The sequence below is a fragment of the Micrasema longulum genome, unplaced genomic scaffold (assembly GCF_059751315.1).
Source record: "Micrasema longulum isolate JH-2025_06_02 unplaced genomic scaffold, ASM5975131v1 h1tg000948l, whole genome shotgun sequence".
In the NCBI taxonomy this organism is placed as follows: domain Eukaryota; kingdom Metazoa; phylum Arthropoda; class Insecta; order Trichoptera; family Brachycentridae; genus Micrasema; species Micrasema longulum.
Window position 1 is genome coordinate 472,445 of NW_028278139.1, and position 27,896 is coordinate 500,340.

At 36.1% G+C, this 27,896-nt stretch overlaps 1 protein-coding gene across 1 annotated transcript in view; it reads left to right on the forward strand.

The window, feature by feature from the left end:
* LOC148277972 (uncharacterized) overlaps window positions 1–27,896 on the forward strand; it is a 180,087-nt gene that overhangs the window by 143,202 nt on the left and 8,989 nt on the right. The window contains 18 exon segments of the mRNA XM_088232085.1: window positions 2,023–2,186; window positions 3,251–3,480; window positions 4,448–4,666; window positions 4,758–4,846; window positions 5,569–5,707; window positions 7,253–7,337; window positions 7,624–7,739; window positions 9,417–9,564; window positions 9,780–9,940; window positions 11,648–11,902; window positions 12,791–13,101; window positions 14,001–14,182; window positions 14,643–15,289; window positions 15,375–18,256; window positions 19,854–20,077; window positions 21,396–21,611; window positions 27,311–27,493; window positions 27,495–27,551. Coding sequence (XP_088088211.1) covers window positions 2,023–2,186; window positions 3,251–3,480; window positions 4,448–4,666; window positions 4,758–4,846; window positions 5,569–5,707; window positions 7,253–7,337; window positions 7,624–7,739; window positions 9,417–9,564; window positions 9,780–9,940; window positions 11,648–11,902; window positions 12,791–13,101; window positions 14,001–14,182; window positions 14,643–15,289; window positions 15,375–18,256; window positions 19,854–20,077; window positions 21,396–21,611; window positions 27,311–27,493; window positions 27,495–27,551 — 6,308 coding nt within the window.

Genomic DNA, 27,896 nt, shown 5'->3' on the forward strand with positions numbered 1-27,896 from the left:
TTTAAAAAACAAAATAACTTATGTTTTTATATAACATTAATTGGACTCCTAGAGTATGCCTACCAAATCTGCAGTCCTTATTTTAAAAAAGACATAGAGTTGTTGGAGAAAGTCCAGAGAAGAGCAACTAAAATGGTTGTTTCTCTAAGAAATAAATCATACGAGGACCACTTAAGGAAGCTCGGGTTAAGTTCACTGGAAGAGCGGAAGCAGCGTGGTGACTTGATTAAAACGCCCAAAATCTTAACTGAGCAATATAATGTACCCAAGTTGAAATCAATGTTCACTATGAATATAAACCCCCATAAAGGAGGTCATTCATTGAAACTAAACACTACCTCCTTCTCATCCAACCCCAAGAAGAACTTCCTGACAAACTGAGTTGTGCAAAAATGGAATGGCCTTCCTGAGAAAGTGATTAGTGCTAGTTCAGTTAATGTATTTAAAAACCACCTAGATGCACACATCCATTTTTATTATGTTTAATAACCACGTACACTTCATATACACGCATCAGCTTAATAGCTGCTAGTGTATAATTAATAATAATAATAAAAATTTCTGTAAGCATTGATTTTTATTCCTAAGTGATGTTATAGAAAATCTCTTCATTTAGGAGTGAAATTAAAAATAATGCAACACAAAAGTTACATACTTTGTCCATTAACATAAATTATAACAGAAAAGTGTTCAGGTATTTTGAGCAGTAAGTTTAAAAGCTGAAACGAATTTCTTGTTGAATATTAAATTTCTGTTTCATTAAAAGTGAAAGTTTGACATCACTAACAGTTTCTCACTCATAAATGAGCATTATTTTGTTTATTTTAATCTATGTAATTATAAAAAAGTCTGTGAACGTAAATTTTATTTTGATTTCAATTATTATTCTTATTATAAAATGAGTGATACTTAGTTTATCATCAGCACCATCATAATTTTCCACCTAATGTTGCATAGGGAACTGTTTTAATACGTCAACTGCAGCGTATCTTGATTATTTTTTGTACATGAAAGTGAGATGATGATTCTTACGCTTTAAATGATAGTCAAGAGACTATGAAATATTGCAGTGTAAAAATACCTTTTTTAATCAATATTTCAAGTCAACCATGTTGTGAATCGAACCCGAAACCTCTTGCATGGTAGGCATATGCGCTGACCTATACAGCACAAGGCGGACAAAAGTCCTCCGAGTTTAAATTAATATTCATCATTTTCTTTCCACACATAATGGTACATTGGCCACCTCCTTGTATCTTAATCATTTTTTTACATGATGGGAATCGGGAATCAAACACGAGACTTCTTACATGGTAAGCAAATGCGCTGAACGATACGGGCAAAAGTCCAATATGTAAATATTTATAGTAATTAAATTTGTAATATTTCAGACTAGCAAAAATACACTGCTTATTTGTTGACTAAATAGTCGTTTATATTTTAGTTTATTAATATAAACAGCAAATCTGCCTTTTACAAAAAATTTATAATATTAACATATTTGGCTTAGTATATAAAAAAAAAATACATTAATTTCCTTTTACCCAAGATTTATTAAAAAAAATAAAACCTAAAAATTTTACAACATATTCAGTAGAAAAATTAATTTATTTAAGAATAAACGAAAAAAACAAATTAAATAATAAAATATTTTAAAGTAATATAACAAGGAAATCGTAACGTACTTTTTTATACAACTGGGCAAAGTGAACAAAAAATTGTATATATTATGAAATGTATAAATAAATCAATGTAATTACCATTTACCATCTATGAAAACGTTTCAATCATTTGTTCTATTGGAACAATACCCTACATTAAATATATCCGATACGTGGGAATAACTTTTGCTAAATTCCTGGAGTTTATTTAATATGGCATAACAAGTATACACTGCCCGTGAATTGTTGCTACAGAACGGTGGCACCTGTCTTGTCATTCTTCCAGGTACCCTGAAGTTGATGAGAGATAACAGTTCAGGGCAATCCCATATTGAATTTACAGTTTTGTGTTGATTTCTAGTTATTCAACTGCTCAGCAAGAAACCAGTTGGAGTTCTTCATCTCTTGGACGACGAGTCCAACTTCCCGCGAGCATCCGACAATTCCTTCCTGGAGAAGTGCCATTATAACCACGCTCTCAATGAGCTCTATTCCAGACCCCGAGTGGGAGGAAAGGAGTTTGGGGTAAGAACATTCGATAACATCTCCAAAGGGTTTAATATTTCAAGGATAAATTCATTATTTAAGTAATTTTTGCATTATTTTAAAATTTTCACCAATAATGAAATTAACATATTAAAACAGAGATGAAGAACATTTAAGAGAAGGTAATGTAGAAGTCTAGGCATCTACAGGGCTTATGACATAAACCTGCCATTAAGAAGTCATAAGCCCTGTAGATGCCTAGACTTCTATATTCATCTACAATATAGACTTCTATATTGTAGATGCCTAGACTTCTATATTACCTTCTCTTAAATGTTCTTCATCTCTGTTGTAATATGTTAATATAAACAGCTTCCCAGGGAGTTGAATCCAGTCCATGTCTACAAAAATTTGAACAAACTCAAAATATTGTTGATAAATCCGCCTGGTCCATGAAGAAGTATATAAATTGAAAAAATAACATTTTCAGGCGTTGCCTAGTATGTAGGTGAAATAATTCAATTAGATGAATCTCACCCGCATAAATAAAGGTTTCAGCTCTTTAACTTTACAAACATCAACAGATGAAAGAATTGAAGGAATATAGATGTTAAAATATGGGCAGAATGGTGAATGTTACACAGTGTGTAAAGTGGCTACTTAAACCAGCCATTGACAGGTCATAAGCCCTGTAGATACCTAGACTTATATATTACCTTCTCTTAAATGTTCTTCATCTCTGTTGTAATATGTTAATATAAACAGCTCCCCAGGGAGTTGAATCCAGTCCTTGTCTACAAAAATTTCGACAAACTCAAAATAATGTTAATAATGAAATTGTTTGTTGGTTTATAATCACAACTTGTGTTTAAATTTTAAAATGAAATTGATGCTTAATTTAAACCACAACTTGACGTGTTCCAATCTCAAAATGATTTTTTTTTTAAAACATACTTCAATTTGTGTCCTAATCCCAGAATGAAATTGTTGGTTAATTGCACTCCAACTTGTGCCTTGTGTTCTAATTTTATTATAAAATTGTTTTTCAATTTAACACTGCAACTTGTGTTCCAATCGTACAATGAAATTGTTTATAAATTCAGATACGCCACTACGCGGGGCAGGTGTGGTATTCTGTGGACGGGTTCCTTGACAAAAATCGTGATCAGCTGCGCCAGGATGTGATCGAGCTGCTCTGCAGCAGCCGAGTGGAGCTGGTGGCATCCATGTCAGAGCGCCTCCGAGTCCAGCATCACGGAGGAAAAGGAACGCCTCGCGGAGCCAACGGAAGATTTGTTACAATGAAACCGCGAACACCGACAGTGGCAGCCAGGTAACAAAAACACCAAGTTAATGATTTCACCAAATACAATTTTCACTTTTAAAAAATAATTTAATGAATTTAGATGATCACGACTGCTAGATAACAGCACCGTTCTCTCTAAGTGGTTATCTCTCACTGTTAAAACGGTTGCACCGCATCACAACATATCACATCCACTGAACAACGACACCACTTTTTTTAGGAAATCAAAGCTTTAAAGGTTATGCATAAATCACAAACGCTTCCTTTTGTTTGTTTCAAAAAATGTTTTATGTTAAGCGAATTTTAACTAAAATTTATATTATAAATACATTATTTAAATAAATACACAACTCAGAATCGTGCTCAGTGTATATGGTTTTTTTAGGGGTTATTTTGCCATGTGTCTTAATTTACAAAACACATAATTTTATTTCCCGTTAATTAGCTGGTCAATCTCCAATCCATTCTAAAATATGATGAAAGTACTGACATACCGAACCTACGTAAGCTAAAAATTTAAATAAAATAAAAAATATATAAACTCTTATAAATAAACAACTAAAACAGTGTAAGTCACTCTCCAAGCACAAGAGTTAGTCTCTTTTTTTGGAGAGTTACAGTGATAACATTTACTAGATGTGTAAATGTAGATATGTTTAGAATTTTAAAAAAGGATTTGCCATTAAATTAAAGCAATGTTTTGAAAGAAAGCGCTAAATTTACTCTAAGATGACTTTTTTATTGCTTTTGAAAAAATACAGTGAATTGGAATCACATTAAAAACTTATTTAAACATTCCAGCAAAGTTTGAATGTTTTTGTGAAGAAACTCATTTATGATTATTATTGATTCCGGATGACTGGAGTTTGGATAAACGGAGTTCTACTATATTCAATTTGCTTTCAAACATATTAACAATATTTTTTCCTGGAATTATTATTTATTTCAGATAAATTGTTTTAAATGGAATACTTAGCTTGTAAATTGTTCTCAGGTTTTCTGACAGTCTTCAGCAACTACTCGAGTCCATGTCTCGATGCAACCCGTGGTTCGTACGGTGCATTAAACCCAACGTGGATAAGACCCCCATGAAGTTTGACATGCCGTGTGTACTCCAACAACTCCGGTATACTGGAATGTTGGACACCATAAAGATCAGACAATGTGGTTATCCCGTGAGATTGAAATTCCATCCGTTCGTTGAAAGATACAGGTAATTATTTTTTCATCTAATTTTATTTACTTTCATTGAACCGGGGCCGTTGGAACTGAAGTTTATTTTTTACATCCATTTGCAATTTCAGATATTTGCTGCCTAATTCCATAGCCCGAGGAACGCCTTTCAGAGAAGTCTGTCGGTCGATCTTGACTTCTGCACCTCCATCAGCTACAGGTTACATAATACTATGAATCGCATCACAAAAACTATTGACTAACATGTTCTTGCTTATTTTACAAACACAAACCTATGCACACGTCGATCGATCATCGATCAATTTGCCCCGAAAAACTATTAAATAATAGTTTGTCATCTGGTGCTCAGACATAAGTTTTAGTTAAGATTCAAATAAATTAATACAGACATAATAATATTATTATTGTACGCATAAAAAAAAAAAAAAATATTAATTATTTTGTTTTTAATAATTTGACAAAATTAAAAAAATTATTAAGAAAGAAAAAACTCAACGAAACCAGGTAAAATGGTTTAAATTATTTTTTTAAAGTAGAAAAAGAGGGAATTAAAAAATGCAATTAAATTGAAGAAGAAACATATAATAAACAAAAATAATTTAAAAAAACAGTGGGTGCTCATAAACGCAACCAAAACAATATGAAATATAAAAATAAAACTTAGTAAATCGAGAATTTAAATTTATCTCTACAAAACAAAAAAATATATTGATAGTAGGCACCCATAAAATTTAAGATATAAAATATTTTTTTAAAATATGAAAGAATGAAAAGAAAAGTTTAAATAGAAAAAAAATCTAATGTATTTAACAGGAGATAAAAATACTGAGTTTCTTTTATATTAATTTATAATAATTAATAAGGATTTTATCTAAGCTCTGAGATTAATTATTATTTAAATCTATCATTATCCATTTTTAGTTGGTCCCGACTACCAATTGGGAGCTACTCGGGTTTTTATGAGAGAAAGTTTGCAAAGGACTTTGGAAATGGGACGTGGAGACAAACTCAAGGTTGCAGCTGTCACATTACAAAAGCATATGAGAGGATATTTAGCCAGGTATGGGATTTTATTTATCTAAACACAGTGTGATGTACTAGAATATTATAAAATAAAATAAGTTTGTTTTTTTATTTATTTCAATCAGGTTTTTACATTTTATATACTAAGACTTATGAACCTGTCATTGATGCTCCATAAAACATTAGTTTGAGAGAAAGATATGTAATATAATTGGATTACTATAGTCCTTAAAATGTAACATGATTAGAATGACAGTCGTCAGAAAAAGTGAAGACATATCTTTGTAGTAACGTCAAAGGAGTTATTTATATTGACACACGAAAAATCATTGGTATCTGGGGTGTTAATTAATTTTTTTAATACAATGCTTGAAACATAAATCAACATTAATATATAAAATCAGCTTTAAAACTAAAAGAAAACTAAAATAAACCTAATTATTAACGACGTTCTTACAAGGTTATAACATTTTGCAAAAACATTAGAGATGGGACAAATTGATCGAATAAAAAAATAATTCATTTTATGTTGTTCATGAAAAAAGTATAAATGTCTTATTTTTTGGTGAACAATTGTGTTAAGCACACTAAAATAGGCTTGTTTTTGCGTTTTTTATTTCAATTTTCGGAAACGGAGTTTCATGATTGCATAAAATAACTGATAAAATCGATTTGATCAGTGATCAGTAACTTCCATCACTAATGAAATTAGTTTGACAGCTGTCATTCTAATGAAGCTATATTTTAAGTACTATAGGCGAGATGCACATACAATTAAAACACATAATGTAAACATTTTATAACTCCTTGGTAAGAAGTCGCTTGGAATTTAGTTCCATCATTTGGTCGCCAAATGAAACTAAGTAATCCTTGATGATAGAGAGGGGTTATCTCTGTATCTCAGGGAGTATGGATTTTACCCTTGGTTTTTTCCGACTAACTTCTTACTAGGAATGCTGGGCTACTAATCATTGTTGGGGAGAAGGGATATTCATTTGGGTGTTCACTTTTTTCAACTCTTTGGTGGTCGCATACATAATTCCGATATTCTGAATGAATTCGATCTATTTGTCCCTGATAATCATCTTCGACGAACGCAACACGGGTTGTTCTACCTATCACGATGCAGAACCAACCTGCCAACGGTTATGCCGGTAGGTAGAGCAAACATGTTATTCTATCGTATCACCTCGGATGTCGACATGTTTCATGACAGTGGGATTTCTCTTGGGAGGGCAATTTCCAAATTGTAATATGTATGTCAATTTTACATGACTTTTTTTATTCTCTTTTCTGTTAAATAAATCTGATATGTATATTTTGTAATGTGTTGAGAATTAATTGGATACTCTGTTATGTTCTTAATGTAACTAAAAATAAATAAATGAAAATGAAAAATAATAATATTAATAAGATAAAAAGAGACAGTGATTATCACGCGATCATTTCTTAACCTCAGGTGTACACAGTGACTCGAGGGAGTTTTTTCACGCAGTATGTTAAAGGCAAACAGAAAGTAGCACCATTAGGTGTGGACAGGGAAATGATGATGATTTATGAAAATGATCCATATTTTTTTTAGGAAACATTATGGGTCATTGGCTCGTAGTACATTGGTTATTCAGTCTTGGTGGCGTGGAGTATCTCACAGAAGAAAATACAATAAGGTACAGAATGTTTTTTTTCTTTCTTATTATTAATGAATCGATAACAATTGTTTCAGTTATTTTTTGTGTATTAAGTATTCTCAAATTAACACTGATTTTTATTTTATCATTTAAAGACATGAAAATCTACCAATAATAAAAAATATATGTTCTTAAAACATGTAGGGGTTTTTGTGTTTGGAGTGTGTTTACCCCTACGTGGAAATGGCGTGATGGTTTGTTTTACAGTATTTGCCAAGATTTTTTTATGCACACTAATTCGTAATGCTTCTTGTGTTCCCAACAGATGATCAGAGGAGTGGTTCGGACACAAGCTTTGGTCAGAGGTAGAAGAGCAAGGAAGAGATTCGGAGCTCTCAAGGAGCAACACAGACAGAGGGCTGAAGCGCAAAAGGCAGCACAGTAAGGATTCTTCATTTTATCTTCTTCTCTGGGCTCATGTCCACTATCAGACATCTTCGAAGATGTTGGCTGACATTACTTTATATACGGCTGACCAGAAAAGCTCCACAAAGACTTGGCATACCAGGTAATTCTTCTACTCGCAATTTTGCCTTGGAGCGATAAATTGCAACAAATTCAGCCGATCTACAAATGTGTGGACATTCTTATTCTTAGAGGGAAGGTCAGTGCCATACAAGCTCCTGACGTCACTGCTACCTGTAAAAATCTATTGTGACGGATCTCTGTGAACAGTTTTCGCCCTCCAAACCCAGGTCATTAAAGGTCCTGGCTTCTGTGTGAAAACCAAGAGTTCTCATTTTTTTTTTTATTAATATCCCTACAGAGATGAGGTAGAATTTTTTCAAATTCAGGATTATGGATATTCGAGCGTTTACAGGGCTTATGACCTGTCATTGGCTGGGTTAAGTGGCCACTTTACGTATTACAACATTCCCCATTCTTCGTTCACAACATTCCCCGTTCCTATTTTGATAAATCTTCCATTCCAAACCTAAATCCGTAAAGTATCGGGCTATTAAGTAGGTGAACTCTTACACATCCTCCGGTTTAATAAGTGGTACTCGGATGATGAGGCTTCTTTTATGATGTAAAGTATCACATTTCTATAGAATGTGTACAGGTATTTCCTCATCTGCTCTGCAGATCCTACATCTAGAAGTTTCGGATAGGTTCATTCTAGCAAAGTGTTTGTTTAATCTGCAGTGCCGTGGGCGGGCTCGAGTGATAACCCTCAATCGATTTCAGCTGAGCTTTATTGGGTCGAAAGCAAATCTTTGCCAGTACCCTTTTATCAGGCCACATTTGGACATACTACTAAGTTTCGGATTTTAATAATTTTTATTAGTTCTTTTTCATTTGACATAATTATTTTTTAACACTTTTGTAACAAGTTGAATTCTTGTCCAATTAAGTTTTATGTTTTAAACTTATTTTGCCTGTAGACTTAAGTTTTTTTCTATGTCCAGGTGGAAGAAAAATACAGTTATGTGTGTGAAAATAAACCAGAAAGCTAGGTGAGTGATTTAAACTTGATGGGCACTCATGTCTAAATCCTGAAAAAGGAAATCAAGTGGAGATAATTCTGCCTCGTTGTAAAGTGATTGGCATATTTGCCTACTATTCTTGAGGTCCTGGGTTTAATTCTTGGCAAAGTGGATGTTAAACATCGGTTTTAAATGTAGTTCTCAGTGCAATATTTGTTCCTGGACCTAACTTAAGCGTAAGATTGACCTCACCTTGAATAATAAAAAAATATTTATACACTATCAAGCGTTGCCTAGTTAGTGTGTAAATGAAAAAATTCAGTCAGATGAATCTCACATCAATAAAGGTTTCAGAACTATTGACTAGACTTCCGTATACTCCTCTCTTAAATATTCTCCATATCTGTTGTAATATGTTGAACCAAAAAGCTCGTCAATGTACATTCACACGTATTATTCAAAAATTGAGTAAATATAAAATGTTTAATGTGTATACAAAATTGTTAGAATGTAGAAAATTTCAAAATAGTATTTGAGACAATTATTTTGATTTAATTGAAAATTTGATTTGTAGGTATTAAATTATATAAATCATAAGAGGAGGCATGTAAAAATGTTAAAATATTTACAGAAAACGCGCTGAGCAGAGGCAGGCTCGAGAGCGCATGGAGAGAACCACAGCTGCCGTTCATCACTTGGATATTCCTGCAGAGTTGGCGTTCATCTTCTCCAAGTTGGATCAGTGGACACCTCCTCATGCAGAGAGACAGCTAGTTAAGGTAACAATATCATACCTACCATCACCTGCTCACATCACCCTCAAGGTTGGTGACGATAATTGAAAATCAGCTTGCAACTCGCAACATAATATACGGCAATTGACATTTATCGCAGCTTGATGATTGTCAAATATTGAATATGTCCGTAAGCACATTTTAAATGTTGTCTTACTCTTTGCAAAATAATCATTTGAATTGATGATATTCCTCCACAGGTGGTAGGACAAGTGGAAGCGACAGACCAGCCCTTGCAGCTTCCATCGGATTTGGACCAATTTTCCTTTGGAAAATTCAGCTCAGTCTACTTCAAGGGGACGGAGTTTGGGATGAGGAGAGAACCAATCACGGCTCCCTTCTTATCTAAGGCAGCGGCAAGGTGAGAATACTCATAACACTTTATTATATCGAGCATTCGAGTTGTTTCATTAGAACAGTGAGAAACGGTAGAACATTCCCAAGAAAGTGAACATTGCAATTTTGACAAATGTGCTAACATATCAATAACCATTTTTAAAATGAATTGAAAAGAAAACAAGTACCTTCGTTACCTTTATTTTTGGGAAGATCCAGATGCTAAGTCCGTAAAGTAAGGCCCAGAACACACTGTGAAACGCAAAAATGACAAAACTGCAACTCTAAGTTACTTTTGAGTTTCATTTGAATTTATGTCATATAGTCATATAGGAAACTGCACACGACGCAACAAGTTTGAAACCCATTTGAAACGCATTTCAAATCAGTTGCATTGAAACTGGCTTGCAGGAAACTCGTGTCGCGTTTTATTATTTTTGCCGCGTTTTTTCTGTCAACAAAATGGCTGAGGATGAAAATAAAAATATTAACTTAGTTTTGGAATAAGAAAAGAATTCTTGTCTGTATAATACTATTAATATTATTTACCTTATTAATTCAAAATATTAATATTTTTATATGGTCAAAATTATTAATGTTATTAATTCTTTGACAGCCATAAACATATGACAGTTTATATTATTTTCAACACATGGATTTTTTTTTTTTTTTTTTTCAAAAATATTTACAAAAAATTCTTAATTAAAGTCCTGCTGAGTTGCATACATACAACTCGTCAGCAGGTTCTTATAAATTACATTAATTATTTACACTTAGCCTACATTAACAATAATTTTACTTGAAAAACAATTACAGATTACATTTTGAAAAATTAAAAACTATCACTAATACAAAAAACTTTTTTCTAATAACCATAATTTGAGCAAACGTCGAACTCCTGTATTTAACTCAGTATTTTTAATATTGTTTGGTAACATATTAAATATTTTAGGTATACTGTATTGCAGTGTCCTTTTGCCATATTTATTGCAGTATCTAGGAACAGCTAGCCCTTCCATACTAGTAAACCTGGTGTTGTAATCATGTACCAACTTGAGTTTATACTCGGAGTGCGACGCATGCTGACAAATTAATTTGTACCAAAGTAGAGCCCTAACAGATAATTTATTTACAGATTTATACATTAATGATATTGAAATATTGTGTCTCTGGCGGTATACATCTTTATGTAGTAGCAATTTGATCATGTATCCACATCGTTCTTCTTTTACGCCTCCTTGCTTGTCGAAGATATGAATACATAACAACAATGTCTTCATCACTTGAACTCGACATATTGAAATAGATTGAGACAAACATCCGCTCTCAGAGAAAACTAATGACTGAATGAAAATTTCATCACGGTTAGGTTGCGCCGTTTGTGGAAATAGTCTGAAACTGATTTCAAGCCAAGAGTTTCATAAGGGTTAAGTTCCAGATTCGTTTCACCATGTGTTTTGGGCGTAAGGCAAATATGGACAGACAATAACCGTGTTTTCAGTCAAAAACTCGCAGATCAGAAGCGAGGTTTCCGGAAAAATTTCCAGTGTTACTCGTCTCATTTGCAAATCATCGATTAAAATGTTTATGATGTAGTTTAAGCTTTACAGCTCTGACAACTTGGTCTCAGCAGATAGTGGTATCATTTTAAAGTAAATTTTATTTTACCCTTAAATCCAGTTCATAGAAAAATGACTCTGTTTACATTGTTTTAAATATTTTTTCTTTGCAGAGACCAAGACTTCCAGGATTCCCTCGCCGTATTCAAGCTGATCCTGCGCTGGAGCAATGACAGTCAACTGAGCGGGGCGCGGGAGAAGGCCCTCGCAGACTACATCGTGCACAAGGGCTTGGCCTCACGCGGCCTGAGGGACGAGCTCTTAGTGCAGCTGTGCAGCCAAGTCCTCGGGAACGACAACCCTGACAGGGTGTGGCAGCTCATGCATCACTGCCTGTCAAGCTTCCAGCCGGGACCTGCTCTCAACAAGTTAGTCAAATTTATTTTAAATATGTATCAGTCGTTAGGTAACTGCCGGGAAAGCACTCGCTAGACTTGTAGTCTGTGGCCAAGTACATTTTACCGTGCAAAAGGTCATGCTGTTTTGGATTTTAGATATGTCATATGTGCCTAGAACCTTATTAAAATCCAAGTTTGCTACTTTGGCCAGCTTGTTTTTGCGTCAGTATGACCACTTTGGTGTCACTTTTTTAGATTTTTGCTCAACTCGTTTTACGAAAAACATTTTTGGTATTTTTTTGTCATATGTTTTGGTTTTGTAGTTTCCCCAAACTTTCCCGAAAGAATAATGGGATGGTCAATAGGTCACATTTTCTCAGCCTATTAAAGATCACTATCTTCAACCTCCAATCAACACAAAGAATGAAGTGATTTGCGGATCAGATAAGACAAAACTGAATATTGAACACACATTTGTCAAGTGGCTAAAACACATTCGCCTTTTGATGGAACCTCCAATCTTGTTTCACTTGCCACCAAAACAGTTGCTAGTGAAAAGAAAAATTTTGTTATTCAAAATCCGTTGGTGAAATTATTCTTAGAATGGCAGAGCAAAAAAAAATGAAATTTCTAAATTTTATGTTTAAGCAAGCCAACATGATAAAAACCATTTTGAATTCATAATTAGATAAAACTGGACAGCACTTAGAGCATTGACTCAAAGCAATTATTTTAAAGAATCATCTCCCCAGTACATTTGCTAAAAGAATTGCAGTCCTGTTTTCCTCACAAGCTTGCAACAGCTTCCTTATTACTATTTGAAGAGACTTTTGTCAACTGAGGAAAACACAATAATAATTTGAATTTATGTAACAATTCTTTTGTCACCAAGCTTTGATTACTATTATTTTTTTTCAGATACTTGCTCAAATTTATCACGGACCATGCTCCGTCCAGTCACCGCGCGGCCCTTCAGACCCTCCTGCTGCGTGCGCCGCCGCCGCCCGCGCCCGCGCGCCGCTACCCCCCGTGTGCGTTGGAGCGGCGCGCGGCACAACGCGGCGCGGGCGCGGCGCTGCCCGTGGTCGCGCCCGACGGTTCCCGCTACACAGTGGCAGCGCACGCCTGGACGTCGTGCGAGGAGGCCGCCGCCGCCGCCGTGCTGGCCGCGGGTGTGGAGCAGGACGAGGGCTGGACGGTGGTCTTGGAGGACAATGGCGTCGTCACAGGTTTGAACTTATTCTGTGACAAACAAAGTAGATTTTCAGTCACTGTTATCCATATATCGCACATCCAATAAAATAAAGTAATAGATTGTCACAGGTTAGGTTAGAACTTATTATGTGAAAAACAATGTGTAATACGTACATGCATTTCCAGTCACTGTTTTCAATTATGACTTTGAGATATACCCGGTATATCCTGAAAATAAGCTCTGTTTGTGTTTCTTGCAATTTTGAGCATGTGTGGTACTAACTCTGATCTATCGAGAAGAAGCTGATGCCATTATGAGTTAGCTGAGTGTTGTGTACACTTCGTGGTGCTTATTTGAAATGCCAAATATTATTGAAAATCGTGTTGCTTGTGAGATAAGGTCTTTAATTAATTTCATTGATGCAAAAGACATTAAACCAGTTCATATTAATCAAAGGTGGATACCTACTTTATTTGTCAAGGTGCACAATTATGACCTATATTGAACTGTCTCACCCATCTCCTCACCATTGATTCACTTCTCTGTACACCTCACCGATCTGACTGTGAACTGGTTTGATATTGTGCATTGGATGTACATTGTACGGCCTCGTGTGTCGAAAATCTTTTTTTGAATTTATTAATTGAAAGGACATGATTGGTGTAAATATTTTGAAGAAAAATGTCAATTTCTTCCATTTCAAATGAAATTATATTATCAACTATTTTTTCACACAAAAACTCTCTTTGAAGTTAAGATTTGCATTAAATTTCTTAGTAAATCATTATAAGACATAATAAAAGGAAAGGAATAAATGATTGCCTTAATATCCAAAGCCAGATCTTGCTCCCCAGACCTAGGTTATTTAAGAATTACGCTTTAAAATAAGGACTAAATGCTTCAAAACATTCTTCTATTTTAATTTGTCAATAGATTCGTGCGGGCTTGATTACGTGTTGGATCTGATTGGTGAGATGGAGCTCTGCCCTGCGTTCCCCGCTCTGCGCTGTGACACCCTTCGTGTAGGGCGCAGGGGGGCCCCACAGCCCCCGGTCAGAGCAGATGCCTCCGAGGGAAGGGAGCAGACCCCTGAACATAATCCTAGAAGGCCTCAGGTAATGAATCAAGACCATTATGATATATGGAACTAGAATTTATCACACACTTTTATTTTGATAGTCTTATTCTGAAGAAGTCTAGATCGTCTCGTGTTTGTGAGCCATATTCATGTTATGACGATCAAAAACAAGAATAGCAGTATTGAAATTAACTTGTTACAGTAATAATTAATTAATTAAGCTATTTACTATTTTAGATTTGAGTTTTTTATTTATAAAAAAAATGTTAAATGCTGGTTTATTATCTATCAATCTATCAATGTATAGAAGCTCCATACAATGTATGTCCATACTCCTTTATACATATATTTTTGAGACATACACGGTACAGCCATACTTTTTTAGAGGTTAAATGAATTTCTTTTAACGTAATGGATACAGCATATACCAAATCATTCCTGTCCTCTTCTTGGGTTAAGGTACGAAAAAATAATTACAATGATCTAAATATTTACAGGTACCACCACCAGAGCCTCCAGCCAAGTCTATTTCCAGCTATGCCGAAGACCTTCTGGGACCATTACCAGATTCTCGGAAGACTTCTAGAGACAAATCCGAATTCTCTATGCAATCCTCATCGAGAAAGACTTCCAACAATGAAATGCTCTCGGAGTACACCTCTCCCAGCAGAAAAACGTCAACAAGTCCCAAAAATATGATCCAGACTGAAATAGAATACAACTCTAACAGAAAGACATCTCATGATGTTCTTTCAAGGGAGTCTGCTCTGAATGAGAGATATTTTGATAATAATGCGGAGAAAGTGCGAAGCAGGTCTTTGGACAATCTACTTGGGGTGGAAAGTCCGCCGTCTCCTACCAACTTAGCGGATATGGGGCTGTCGCAATCTCGATTAAATGACAGGTATCACTCTGTCGAACAGTTGAATGGACAAATAGAACCCGTGTTGGCTGTATCCAATAATACTTACATGTCTAAGCAAGAAATGGATTTCGAATATCCGGATATAAATTCGAGTGTTGGAACTTCAAATAGAGGAACACCAAGATACATCAAGTCTCAGTACGCAGGCAAAAGAGCTCCTGCAGGGTCACATTCAAGCAGAGCTCATATTGAAAAGAATTCAGAATTTGGAGGAGTAAGGTAAGAATGAAAATAATGTGAATTATTTTAATCACTTTTTATGATAGTTTAGTTACAGATATTAAAATATATTTTGTTATTTTAGGTCTTCAGCTATGAGTGATACTTCTGAGGCTCCGAGCCTCGCCTCACACGTACGTAGAGTAAGAGTTCCCAGTCAAGCCTCTGATGTTGATCAATTCCTCGATGAACTGTTTTCACCAGTTTTAGATGGAAATTTGGACGAGTTATCAGATGCGAGGTCTCTTGCAGCCAGCATCAAAGGGGGGGATGATGACTTCTCAGAAATAAGTGTCAATAGAAGACCCAGTGTTTTATTTGATTTTGATTCTAGCTCTACTGATGACGGTAGAAATGATTTTGATAATTTCATGAATGGTATCTATGATTCCGATTTATCCGATGAGATCATGGATGTATTTATCAATGCAGATAAAATGCAAGGAATGATCAAAGGTGGAGGTGGAGTGAGAGGAAGACCAACAAGCCGCGGATCATCATGTCTCGACCAAGAAGTTGCTTCATTCACAGAAAGTAATCAACCCGAGAGCGAAAGAGCTTCATCAGTAGATGATTATATAACTGACCTTTTTCAACCAATCTTTGTAAATGATAGTTTAAAGAGATTGACGGAAAAAGATAATTTAGTTGGAGCTATCAAAGGGGGCGGCACTACTCATCAGACAAGCTCTGCTGGACCTTCTAGTTTTAGTTTTAGCCCTATGGCTGGTGGTATATTGAGTCCTCAGCCTATGATGATGCCAATGATGTCCGCATCCACTCCCAATGAAGGTTTCGTTCCTATTTACAGTATGCAAGGGGTGCAACTACCTCCACAAAGTGGAGACATTGCTGCTTACCAGCAAAATTTACAAAGAGCATTCCTTCAAAGTGCCATGGCTCAAAACATTCAAATTCAGCAACAGCTGTTAGCCCAAAATCAAGCTCTACAGACCTTATTATCACAGCCAGTTGTTGGAACGGAAGTAAGTCCTCCTCCACCCACAGATTCAAGAAGCACAGTAGTTAGAGCTCAAATGCACCACCCGCCTCCTAGAAAGCCTAGTTTTAATAAAAATAATTCAAACAATTCATTCACATCAGTCTTAAGTGACATGAAATCTAGAAAAGCTTCGACAGAAAGCAATATTTCTATGGCGTCTAAAGGGGGTATTCCACCACCGCCACCTCCACCGATGCCTCCACCACTGGAGCTGAGTGATCCTAATGAAGCGAGACCATTCTTGGACCCCTATGGAAGGGCCAAAACTGTCAGGATCGGTAAATGGCGCTGGCCACCTCCACAAAATGATTCTCCCGAAAATGGAGAGGATTTTATGCAGTTCAAAATCAGACAGCATCACAGAAAAACAACTCCTCAATCCAATCAGGGACCTAACTCCCTTCAAAATATGAATTCACCTCCCGCACACCAAATGTCGAGAGACAGTAGAAATAATTCAGAAAGTTCACCATTCGGCATTGAATGGGATGAATTCGAGGTAGAAAACATAACAATGTCAAACCAAACAAAAGAAATGAACGTGTCTCATGTCCACAGATCTAAAAAAAGCTTCGAAGTCGGAGCTCAGAGACCTTCTCCCGGAAGTGTCGGAAAATTAAAACTTAGTTCAGAAATGCGTCAGAGACTCGAACAAGTCACCGCTAATCACTCAGTTCGAAGCACATCTTCAAAAGTGGACAAACCTGCGAGAGTTGTTAACAAGTTAGAAGATACAAGAAAACTCATGCTTGAACAGCAGCTGGGAGGAAGGTGGGATACTGCGGAGACCTCGTCCGAAGGGCCAGATATGCCCAGTGTCAGGTCCCAAATACAAAAGATGGAAAAAACACAATCACCTTCAGGTAACTGGAGGCCTGTTCCACCACCAATGCCGGTGAGTCCGCACAGTCTCCCCCCTGCCCCTCTGGGCCCGGCGCCTCCTCCACCGCCCAACAGGCCACCCCCTCCGCCCCCTTCACATTCCCCCCCACTCCCCGGACCACCAGCACCGGTAGAGCCAGCCAGCTTCATGCAGATGCGACAAGAGAGGGACACATACGGAGTCCACCAAAACAGGGAGAATTATGGAACTAATGGCCGAGAAAGAAATGGCTTCCACGCCAATTGGGAAGTGCAAAATGTGGAGAATGTTCAGAAATACGCCAGGGAGGATTACCGAAGCTCACGCAGAGAGGAATACACCCAATCATTTGTTAAAGAAACTCCAAGAATAACTAATGACGGATTTGCCAGTCGGTTTTTGGATACCGATTACAGGCGACGTGACAGAAAGGACTCCTTCAAAATGTCCGATTCGTGGGATCAAGATATTGAGAAATCTGAACAGAAAATAGAAAGGAACCACAGGGAGCTTAAAAGCTATTCTCCTCCTAGCAAAAATGAAATGTATGATAAAAAAAATAATGTCGAAAACCATCGCAAAATATCAACTTCTCCTAAAAATGATTGGGACAAAGAAACTGCGAGTGAAATTTATGCTAAAAATAGCGATAATTATAGACTCGGTCATGATGAATTTGAAAGGTACGAAGTTAACAAATCTAGGTCCAGTCCTAAATGGGATGAATCCGTGTCTGCTGCCGACGATGACATTGACAGTAAGATTAGAAAGCAAAGCTCTTCGTACACTCAAAATGGTTACCACAATCAAAATAATCACAGCCCAGATCAGATAAAACACAAAATCTCTCGTGATAATTACGACAGCATGAAGTTCCACGACAAAATGGACGGGAGAAAGAACTCCAGAGATATGCTGATGGGCAAAACTCAAGAAATTTCCCGGATGGAGAACAGGTTCAACCATCGAGAACCCGCCAAGAATGTTGAGAGACCGACATTTAAGACTCACATGGCGCAGAAAGAAAGGGACAGGAGATTAGAAGCAGAAAGAAGAAGTTCTGTTTCGACACATGTAACTGATAGAACCGATCGTATAGATGGTACGTATTTCTTTCTTTCTTTCTTTATTATCTGTATATGCCCAGAGGGCTTTTACATGACAGGTATAAAATTAAAATTCAAGAGTTTTATGGTATAACCAGTTAATATTTAGGTACTCATCTAATAAACAGCAATAAGAATAGAAATAAAATATGAAATGACATTATTATGTTTTGTATATATTAAGATAAAATAAATAGGCAGGTACATAATTAAATGTGTTGAAAAAATACAATAGTTTTTGGGAAAAATTTAAGTTTACTGTACGTATTATTTAAGCGTACGAGTAAGAGTGATTTTTACAGCATTCGAGAAATGAAACTTATTTTGATTTTGTCGCCGTAAGAAATTTGACTCTTAAAACAGACAATGAAAGACGAAGCTTATCAATTTCTCCATATTCTAGATAATACGATACATAAAAAGAAATTATACATCATGTTATCACTATGATTTTTTGAGTTTTGTAATTCAATTCAATTCAATTCAATTTATTTATTTATTTTAAATATAACATATACATTATAAAAATATATTCAATACGTACATATTATAAAAAAGAAAAAAAAATACAAGAAAGAGACTCATGTCAAAGTAGTCGAAGAATCCTGCTCCGGAAAACCCCTTCGGATACATGGAACAGATCAATATCCAGAGCGATGTTGTTCAGCATAGCGGTAGCCCTTCCAACAGGCATAACCATAGGCAGGTTGGTCCTGAATATCGGAATATGAAACAATCTATGCTGACGCTGTCTTAGGTAATTATCAGGAACATACAAACCAATGCTCATTATAATTTCAGAATTATCGATCATACCGCGCAACAATCGATAAAAATGTGTAGTCAAATACACATTCCTTCTAGTCTCTAAACTGTTGTAGCCAAGCATACCCTGGAGAAACTCGGTTGGGTAGAGCCAAGGATAATACCCGCACTCTCTCAATTACTCCACCTGTGACATCACAAGTTCTTTTGTCAGTGAGTTCTGCTGGCATTTAAAAGTTGACCTCTGCAGCAAAAAAATACACTATTTAAATGTTTAAAAAAATTGATACTGGAAACCGGAAGTCTATCACAAACCATTAAAATGCTTTATTTGATTGGTTGATTCTAAAGAACTTGTGACATAGCTCAAAGTACATGGTTCGTTTTTATTAAAATCATTTTTATTAATTTGTTCATTCATTTTTGACAAACTTCGACGCACAATTAATGCTCTAATTGTTTTTGTTTTTTTAAGAAAACATTTTTTAAATCCAATTTCCTGTAACACTGAAGATCGCTGTAAAATTACAGCAATATCCATGTTTTCATGTTCCTGACATTTTTAAAATCCTAAATTTTGCGTAGCCTCTCTATCAAAATAAATATTTTCACAATAATGATAATTGTGATACAAAGCGATCAAACTTCTTGGCTCGGAGCTCCTAAGCATCTATAAGAAAGGTCATTGTCATTCTTTCAGATGCTTACTTTAGCAAAAGCGCTTGATGGTCAGTAAAGAAATAAGAAAAACTTAACTAAAAAAATATTGGTGTTTGTGAGAAGAATTGATGCACAAAAAAATACCAGCATTCGTTGTTCTTTTTTCAGTGGAAGAATACCGTGGGTATTTAAGTTCACCTGCCCCAAAGATGCCAGAATCTCAAGCAATAATTTCTGTTCCCAAAACGTCCGGAGGAACATTACCAATGCCTTCGCTCACCAACCGACTGACCTACAACAGAGTGCCATGGAAACTATGTATTAGAAAGGAGTTCTTCACTCCCCTTGAGGAAGTCCAATCGCCCAAGCTGATGCATCTTATCTTCTGTCAGGTAACACATCATTATTATTTGTTAGGCAGGCAGCCTTTGCTGGTGCATCTATATCTCAAGTACTGCTTTTGGCCTGTGTTCTTCCTTTAAAAAAGCATCCAAACAGTTTTCCATTAGGTTGACCGAAATGGCAATTTATTCGAGTTTAAAGCCACCCCGCTGTAGTCACAGTAATCATTTAGTATCTAATAAATTCCTATCAATTCTCTTTTTTTCTGTCGTTTTTCTAACGAGGTAAGTCTTAGTGCTTTTAAACCACTTGTTAGGGAATCCTTTTGGATAATTTGGGTATTTTCGCAGCACACCTTTAGACTTTTCTTAATGTCTTTAGTTAAGTAGGGACTCCATACTTGGTATCCATACGCCAATCGAGGTCTCGCTTACATAGTTCTTGTATATGTTAAGGAAAATCTCGGTTTAATATTTTGGAATGCATTTTTAATCAAATAAATTATTGATTTGGCTTTCTTGCCGATAGATGTGATTTGATCTTCCCATTTTAAATCCATTAATCATTATTATTTTTATTTATATATTTGGACCCCTGTATTTTGTAGCCTTAGGTGTCATGTACAAGGCTAAGATACTCGGAAAAAAATCGTTTTTGTTTGTCTTGGAAATGGGATATTCGATCACTGATTTTGATTTATTACCTTTATAAGTCCAATCACTATTGTTGCAAAGTCCAAGAACAATGGCGCGTGATAACTACTTTTAACGACAGTGTGGATATTCGTTAAAGATATCCCATCTTTCCTGCATTCTGCTTCAAGATTATGGCGTTGTAAACTGAAAAATGGGCACTGAAATAACAGATGTTCGATACTTTTTGAATAAATATCATCGCATGGACAATAGTCATCATTCCTTAATTTAAACCTATATAGGTATTTTCTCATGGCTCCGTGTCCGGTAAAAAATTGGGTTTTAATATGATTATGCCGAGATCTTTTTGATGCTATATGGGTTTGACTTGGACACCATCAAAGATAGTATGCATTGAATTGTTTTTCTTTATGTGAAGAACAGTACATTTTTGAGATTAGCCAGGTTTTAGTCCATCCATTGGTGTGTTCCAAATCCTGGAGTAGTTGTCCAGAGTATGGAAAGGGTTTGCAAACAGTTTGGTGTCGTCTGCAAATATACTTGATTGAGATTCTAGGAGTGTCATTAATGTACAGGATGAAGCATAAAATTTGTTTATACAATGTGCGGATCTGAAAAGAGGCCACAAGGCCTCTAAAATGGATCTGAGTGAGCGGGTGGGGGGGGGTTTTCAACGCTCTTTTTCCAGTTGATTCGCAATACTTGATCGCAGGTGGTGAATGATGTGCTGGGGCCGTCGCCCTCGCCTCGCCTGTCCCCTGTGGAGGCGCGCGCGGGTGCCGCGGGGCTGCGCGCGCTGGGCGTGTCTGCGGAGGAGCCGCGTGCGCCCCCGCGCCACCGCGCCCCCCTGCTTCGCCGCGTGCTGGAAATGGCACGCGCCTGGCCACTGTACTTCGCCAGGCTGTTCTTGGTGGACGGCTCGCCACAGGTAAACGGAACTTTGTTTCTTACATTATCCTTCATTTCTTAGCGATTATGAAGATACACTACCGACCCTATATCTTGAAGTTTTGAGTAAGTATATCGATATGTAATGAGGCCACTAGTATCTCACGATATGCATATCTACGTACTGGAAGTGACAAAAATGATGTGCATCCTAGCTCGTTTTACATTAATCTCAATAAAATAAAAAATTTAATTGCCTTGAGGTAGCCGCATTTTATCTAAGAAACCTCTTTCAAGTACGAAAGAGAAATAAATACATTTAAGACGTTAGGCTTAATAGAAACGCTTTGGAAGTAGTGTTTTAACTAAGAAAAACAAATTAATGATCGTAAATATTTGTATTTAACCACTTACCCGTCTCTTCATCAGGACACTCGTTACACCAACATGCAAATGCTAAAATATACTTTCGCCTTTACCATCACGGTAGTATTCAAAGTATTTACGAAAAAATACATGAATTATTACAGAGGTAATGGGGATACAAACACCACCATGTCTCAACATGCACTAAAATTAGATTAATAATATTCAGCGATATGTTTGTGGGGGAGGATTAGGGAGGGGAGGAGCTAAGGGGCTGAACGTTACACGATTATTTAATTTTTAAATAAAAAAGTGGGCTATATTGAAAAGATATTTGATTATTTGTATTGATTTCAACTTTTTGATTTAAAAATTAACCAATTGTGAATTTGCATATTGGTTTAGTGAGTGTCCTGACGAAGAGACTGGTACGTCTCTGTAATGTTTGAATAATTAATGATACACTAAGTTATCCCATGTTGGGTCATTATCAAGTACTCTTTATTATTGTTGTAAAACACTTTGACTTTACACTTATGCACAGATCATATTTATCCAGACAAGTACCTACTCAGTGTTGCTATAATACATAACATACCTTTCCATTTAAGTTAGTAACAAGCTAACCATAATCTAATAACACAATAAACAAATAAAACAATAAATCATAACATAAATGTTCTTCATTTCATATTAATTTCCGGTGCCTCATTTCTTGGTAGTTTGTCACTACCTTGGGCTACCTCCGATTCTTCTATACTTCGCATTCTTTTCAATGCCTTCCCTGCTTGCATGTTTGCTTCTTCTGAGGTGCTTGGAATTCCTATAATATCTGCCCACCTCTCCTGCGGAGGGATCTCCACCATATCATCTTCCTCTTCTTCTTCTTCTCTACTATATTGAGGTTTAAATTCCTCCATTCTGGCATTTTCCTGGACCTCATTGTCTTCTCCATGTTTTAATTGATTTACATTCCTTCTTTGTGTGTCGCCATTATCTAGTTTTATTTCATAATTAGACGTACCAATAATTTTTGATATAACTCCTTTACTCCATTTATTAGACTTTCCGTACTGTCTGGCCCACACTTTTTCATTTACATTAAAATCACGTATTTCCACATTTTGATTATATTATTTTTGGAATGTCTGTTTAGTAATATCTGCATGTGGATGAAACTTATCAAATCTTGTTCTAAATTGTCTTTTATTTAACATTTCTGCGGGTGTTTTCCCTGTGCTTGTATTTGGTGTCGTTCTCAAATTATATAATATTCGCGGCAACTTTACAGACCATGGTAAATTACTCATTTTTCTTAACTTTGATTTAAAGATTTGGACGTATCTCTCTGCTTGTCCATTCGTTGCTGGATGGTAAGGTGCTGTCTTCACATGTCTGATATTGTTCTCTTTTAGGAAGCTACCAAATGCCTCCGATGTGAATGCTGTACCATTATCAGATACCAAAGTTTCTGGCAACCCTTGCGTTGCAAAAATATCCCTTAACGTAGCAATTACTGTATTACTTGATACGTCTTTAGCAATTTTAATTTCTGGCCATTTGCTGTAGGCATCTACCAAAATTAAAAACTGCCTACCTGCAAAAGGTCCGAAAAAGTCTATATGCAATCTTGCCCATGGTTTACTTGGTGTAATCCACTGATGTTTGATTGAGTTAGGTTGCTTTCCTTGCTCTTGACAAATATCACATCTGCCCGTTGTTTTCTCAATATCAGCGTCTAACCCTGGCCAATAGAAATAACTTCTTGCTATTGCTTTGGATATGACGATGCCATCGTGTGATTCATGTAATAATTTTAATAGATCGCTTCTCATTGACAATGGTATGATGACTCTACTACCATACAACAAGCAGTTTCTTTGAATAGATAATCCATCCCTTTTTTTATGATACACTTTGGCTTCCTGTTCAACGTTTTCTGGCCATCCTTTTAATACGTTATAATATACTTTTGATAGCACTTTATCCTTACGAGTGGCTTCCGCAATATCTCTACAATCGTATGGGAATGTTGTTGGAGTATCTTCCAAAAGTAAGACTTCTGCTGGATCTCCTGGTTCTTTTATTTCTTGTTCTACCGGCCATCTGCTTAAAGCATCCGCATTGCCAATCTTATTTCCCGGTCGATGCTCAATACAATAACTATAATTATTTAGAGTCAAAACCCATCTCAACATTCTAGGTGATAATACTTCTGGCATTCGTTTTTCTGCATTGAAAATACCTAACAAAGGCTTATGATCGGTTATTATTTTGAAATCTCTTCCATATAGAAATTGCTGAAACTTCTGTACCCCAAACATTATCGCCAATGCCTCTTTATCTATTTGAGCATATCTTCGTTCATGTATGTGCATCGTTCTAGATGCCATCATTATAGGCTTTTCATTTCCATCTGGCATCACATGTGACAAAATAGCTCCAACACCATATTCACTTGCATCACAGCACAATACCAGAGGCTTATTACTATCATAATGAACCAAGGTGCACTCTCCTGTTAATTTTTTCTTGGCTTCTTCAAATGCATTCTGTTCCTTTTTTGTCCACTTCCACTCCTTGTTGTTGTCTAACAATCTGTATAATGGCTCTAATGTATCTGATTTTTCTGGAATAAATCTTTCATAAAATGTATATAAACCTAAAAATGCTCTAAGTTCCTTAGTATTACGAGGTGTTGGTGCCACCTGTAGACATTTTACTTTCTCTTCCGTTGGGTGTATTCCCTTATCATCAATTAGATATCCTAGATATTTAACTCTATTTGTTCCAAATAAACATTTTTTTTCATTAAGGTGCAGTCCATTCTGGTGTAGGATTTTCAACACTTTCTCCAACCTATGATTATGTTCATTCCAATCTTTTCCTGATATTAATATATCATCTAACATAACTGATACGCCCTCTATATTTGCTAGTGATGTGGACATTAATCTTTGAAATATGCCCGGACATGTTTTAACTCCAAAAGGTAACCTATGCATTGTAAATAGTCCCTTAGGTGTATTTAATGTTAACAATTTGGCTGTCTCATCATCCACTTCCACTTGCAAATATGCTCTATCTAAATCTAATTTTGTGAAGATTTTACCTCCCGCTATTGTTGATAATGCTTCATTTATTGTGGGTAAAGGATATGTATCTAAATTAGTTGCTTTGTTGATAGTACATCTATAATCCCCACATAATCTTATACTACCATCTTGTTTAACAATTGGTACTATGGGCGTCGCCCATTCTGAATATGTTATTGGTTTTAATATTCCACCTTCCGTCATTTTGTCTATTTCAGTATTAATTTTTTCTCTTAGCGCCAGTGGTGTGGGTCTACATTTCATGAATATGGGTGTAGACTTTCCTTCTAGTAATTGTATTGACACTTTCGGTCCCTTATACTTTCCCAATCCTTCATTAAACATATCTCTATACATTTTTTTTATATCTTCCAGAAGCAGTCTGTCTGTTGTGATATTGTGTATCTCATGAATTCCTTCTACTGTGATTCCCAAGTCTGCAAACCATGCTCGTCCAAGTAGACTCGGCCCACTTCCTTTTGCTACTAACAGAGTTAACATCTGTTTATTTCCATTATATTGGACTTCTACCAACATCTCTCCCATAATCTCTAATCTACTTTTCGTCCAGGTTTGGAGTTTGGCATTATTGGGCCTCAATTCAGGTCCTCCCTTTGGCCACAACTCTCGATAATATGTGTAACTTATGATGGATGCTCTAGCTCCTGAATCTACTTGCATATCCACCTTGACTCCGTTTATACCGAGTGTTACATAATATGGAGTCACCTTTGCACTCCCCCATGCATGATACACGCCACACATGTCATCGCCGTTTTCCTCTACATTATTATTATTATATTTATTTTTAAAACAAATTCTTTGTATGTGTCCTCTTTTCATACATAACCTGCAAATTGCCTCTTTGAAACGGCACTCGCCTCTATGTTTCTTTCCACAATGTTTACACTCATATATCTGCATATTATTTTTCTTATTCACACTTATTTTGTTTATTTCCATCGGCTCGCTATTATCTTCACTGCTCAAGGTTGAAAGATGTATTGTCTTCAAGCCCCTTTTTGCACTTTCAAAAGCTTGACAGATTTCTACTGCTCTTTCATAAGTTAATTTCTCTCTCGTTAATAAGTCTTGTTGCAAATTTTTGTCATTCACGCCGCAAACCAATCTATCTCTTAATGTCCTTTGTAAATCCATGAAATTACAATGCTTACTTATTTTTTTTAACTCTATAATGTAGACATTTATTGACTCCTCAACTTTCTGTTGCCGGTTGTGAAATTTGTAAGATTGTATGATTTCGTTAGGCTCTTTATTGTAGTGTTTGTTTAATACATGCAGAATTTCTTCAAATGTAACTTCTCTGATGTTTTTAGGTAATATTAACGCTACTAACTGGTCGTATGTTTCTTCTCCACAGTTTGCTAACAGGTTGGCCTTTTTGACATTTTCTTCTAGTATTTGATTTGCTTCCAGAGCAAAACAAAATCTGTCGATATAATGGCTCCAGGTTTTACCTGGGCCATATTCACTAAATCTTAGTGCCATTTTCCTCGTCGCCAATGTAATGTTTGAATAATTAATGATACACTAAGTTATCCCATGTTGGGTCATTATCAAGTACTCTTTATTATTGTTGTAAAACACTTTGACTTTACACTTATGCACAGATCATATTTATCCAGACAAGTACCTACTCAGTGTTGCTATAATACATAACAGTCTCAAAACCGGTAGACATAAAAAGTTGGTATGTGGCAAAATACAAATATTTACTAACATTGATTAAAATGTTTGACTCCAAAGTTAATGCTTTGAACATAAATGTTGCCATTTTTTTCCCTCGATAGCTTTATCTTTCTGAAAACACGTATCGACGAGTCGATAGAGCCGGTTTCGTCATTCTGTGGTAGATAAAGATAGTAGAAAAGTTATACTTACCGTCTTGATATGTGCCGATGAAAATAGCGTTTGTAATTGACCCCTGATTCTATAAGATGTATAGTCAAGGTTTTTGTTCGATTGTTCATGATTTGTAATTATCCTTGTAGAAATCCTTCTGATATGCTCTCTAGATGTTAGAAAAATAATCTAGGTGTGGTACAATTGTAGTTTCAATGCTATCTCTATGCACCACTGGGTACAGATAGAGAAATTAAGATAGTTACTTATTTTTAAAAGAGAATTGAATTCAATTTTTCTAGCCTGATAGATGTTCTTTTTAGTAGATCTACCATCAAATCGGTAGGGTTAGCAATGCTATTTGAGCTTCGACATATTAAATTATGCTAAATTTATATCTAATCGCCTGTTCCAGCTACCCGAAGTGACCGTGCTCGGCATATCTCACTGGGGCATAGCCTTAGCCACGGGGGGCCGAGGGGTGCCCCTGTCGTGTGTCAGCGCCGCCCCCCATTCCCGGGTAACGTCGGCCGCATGCCCTCGAGCGGGGGCCCTTGTCCTGAACCTTGCCGGAGGGGCCAGACCACACTACACGCCTGGCAAGGGCCCAGCACGCCCTGCTGATGATTGACAAGTTCCGCATAGAAGATCGACAGGTAGGATTTTTTTATTCAATAGTTGTGATTGACAAATGATTAGTGACGTAATCAAATAAATTATGAAAATGTCGCTGCATTTCTTATGCACGGTAAAAATTAGAGCATTAAATAATACCCAAAGTTTCTTGAAAATGTACCAAAAAAATATTTAAAATATTCAAAAAACCAACTACTTCGAACGACATCACTAGTTCAGATGAAACTAGTGATAAACCAATGATAAGAGAGTTGTTGAAGATTTTCGGTTCACTAACCGTCAAAGGACAGATTGGCAGAACTACATTAGCTCTGTTTAAGTCACGTCTGAAGAAACGTCTCCTTTCTCTTCCTTAATTTCTCCTC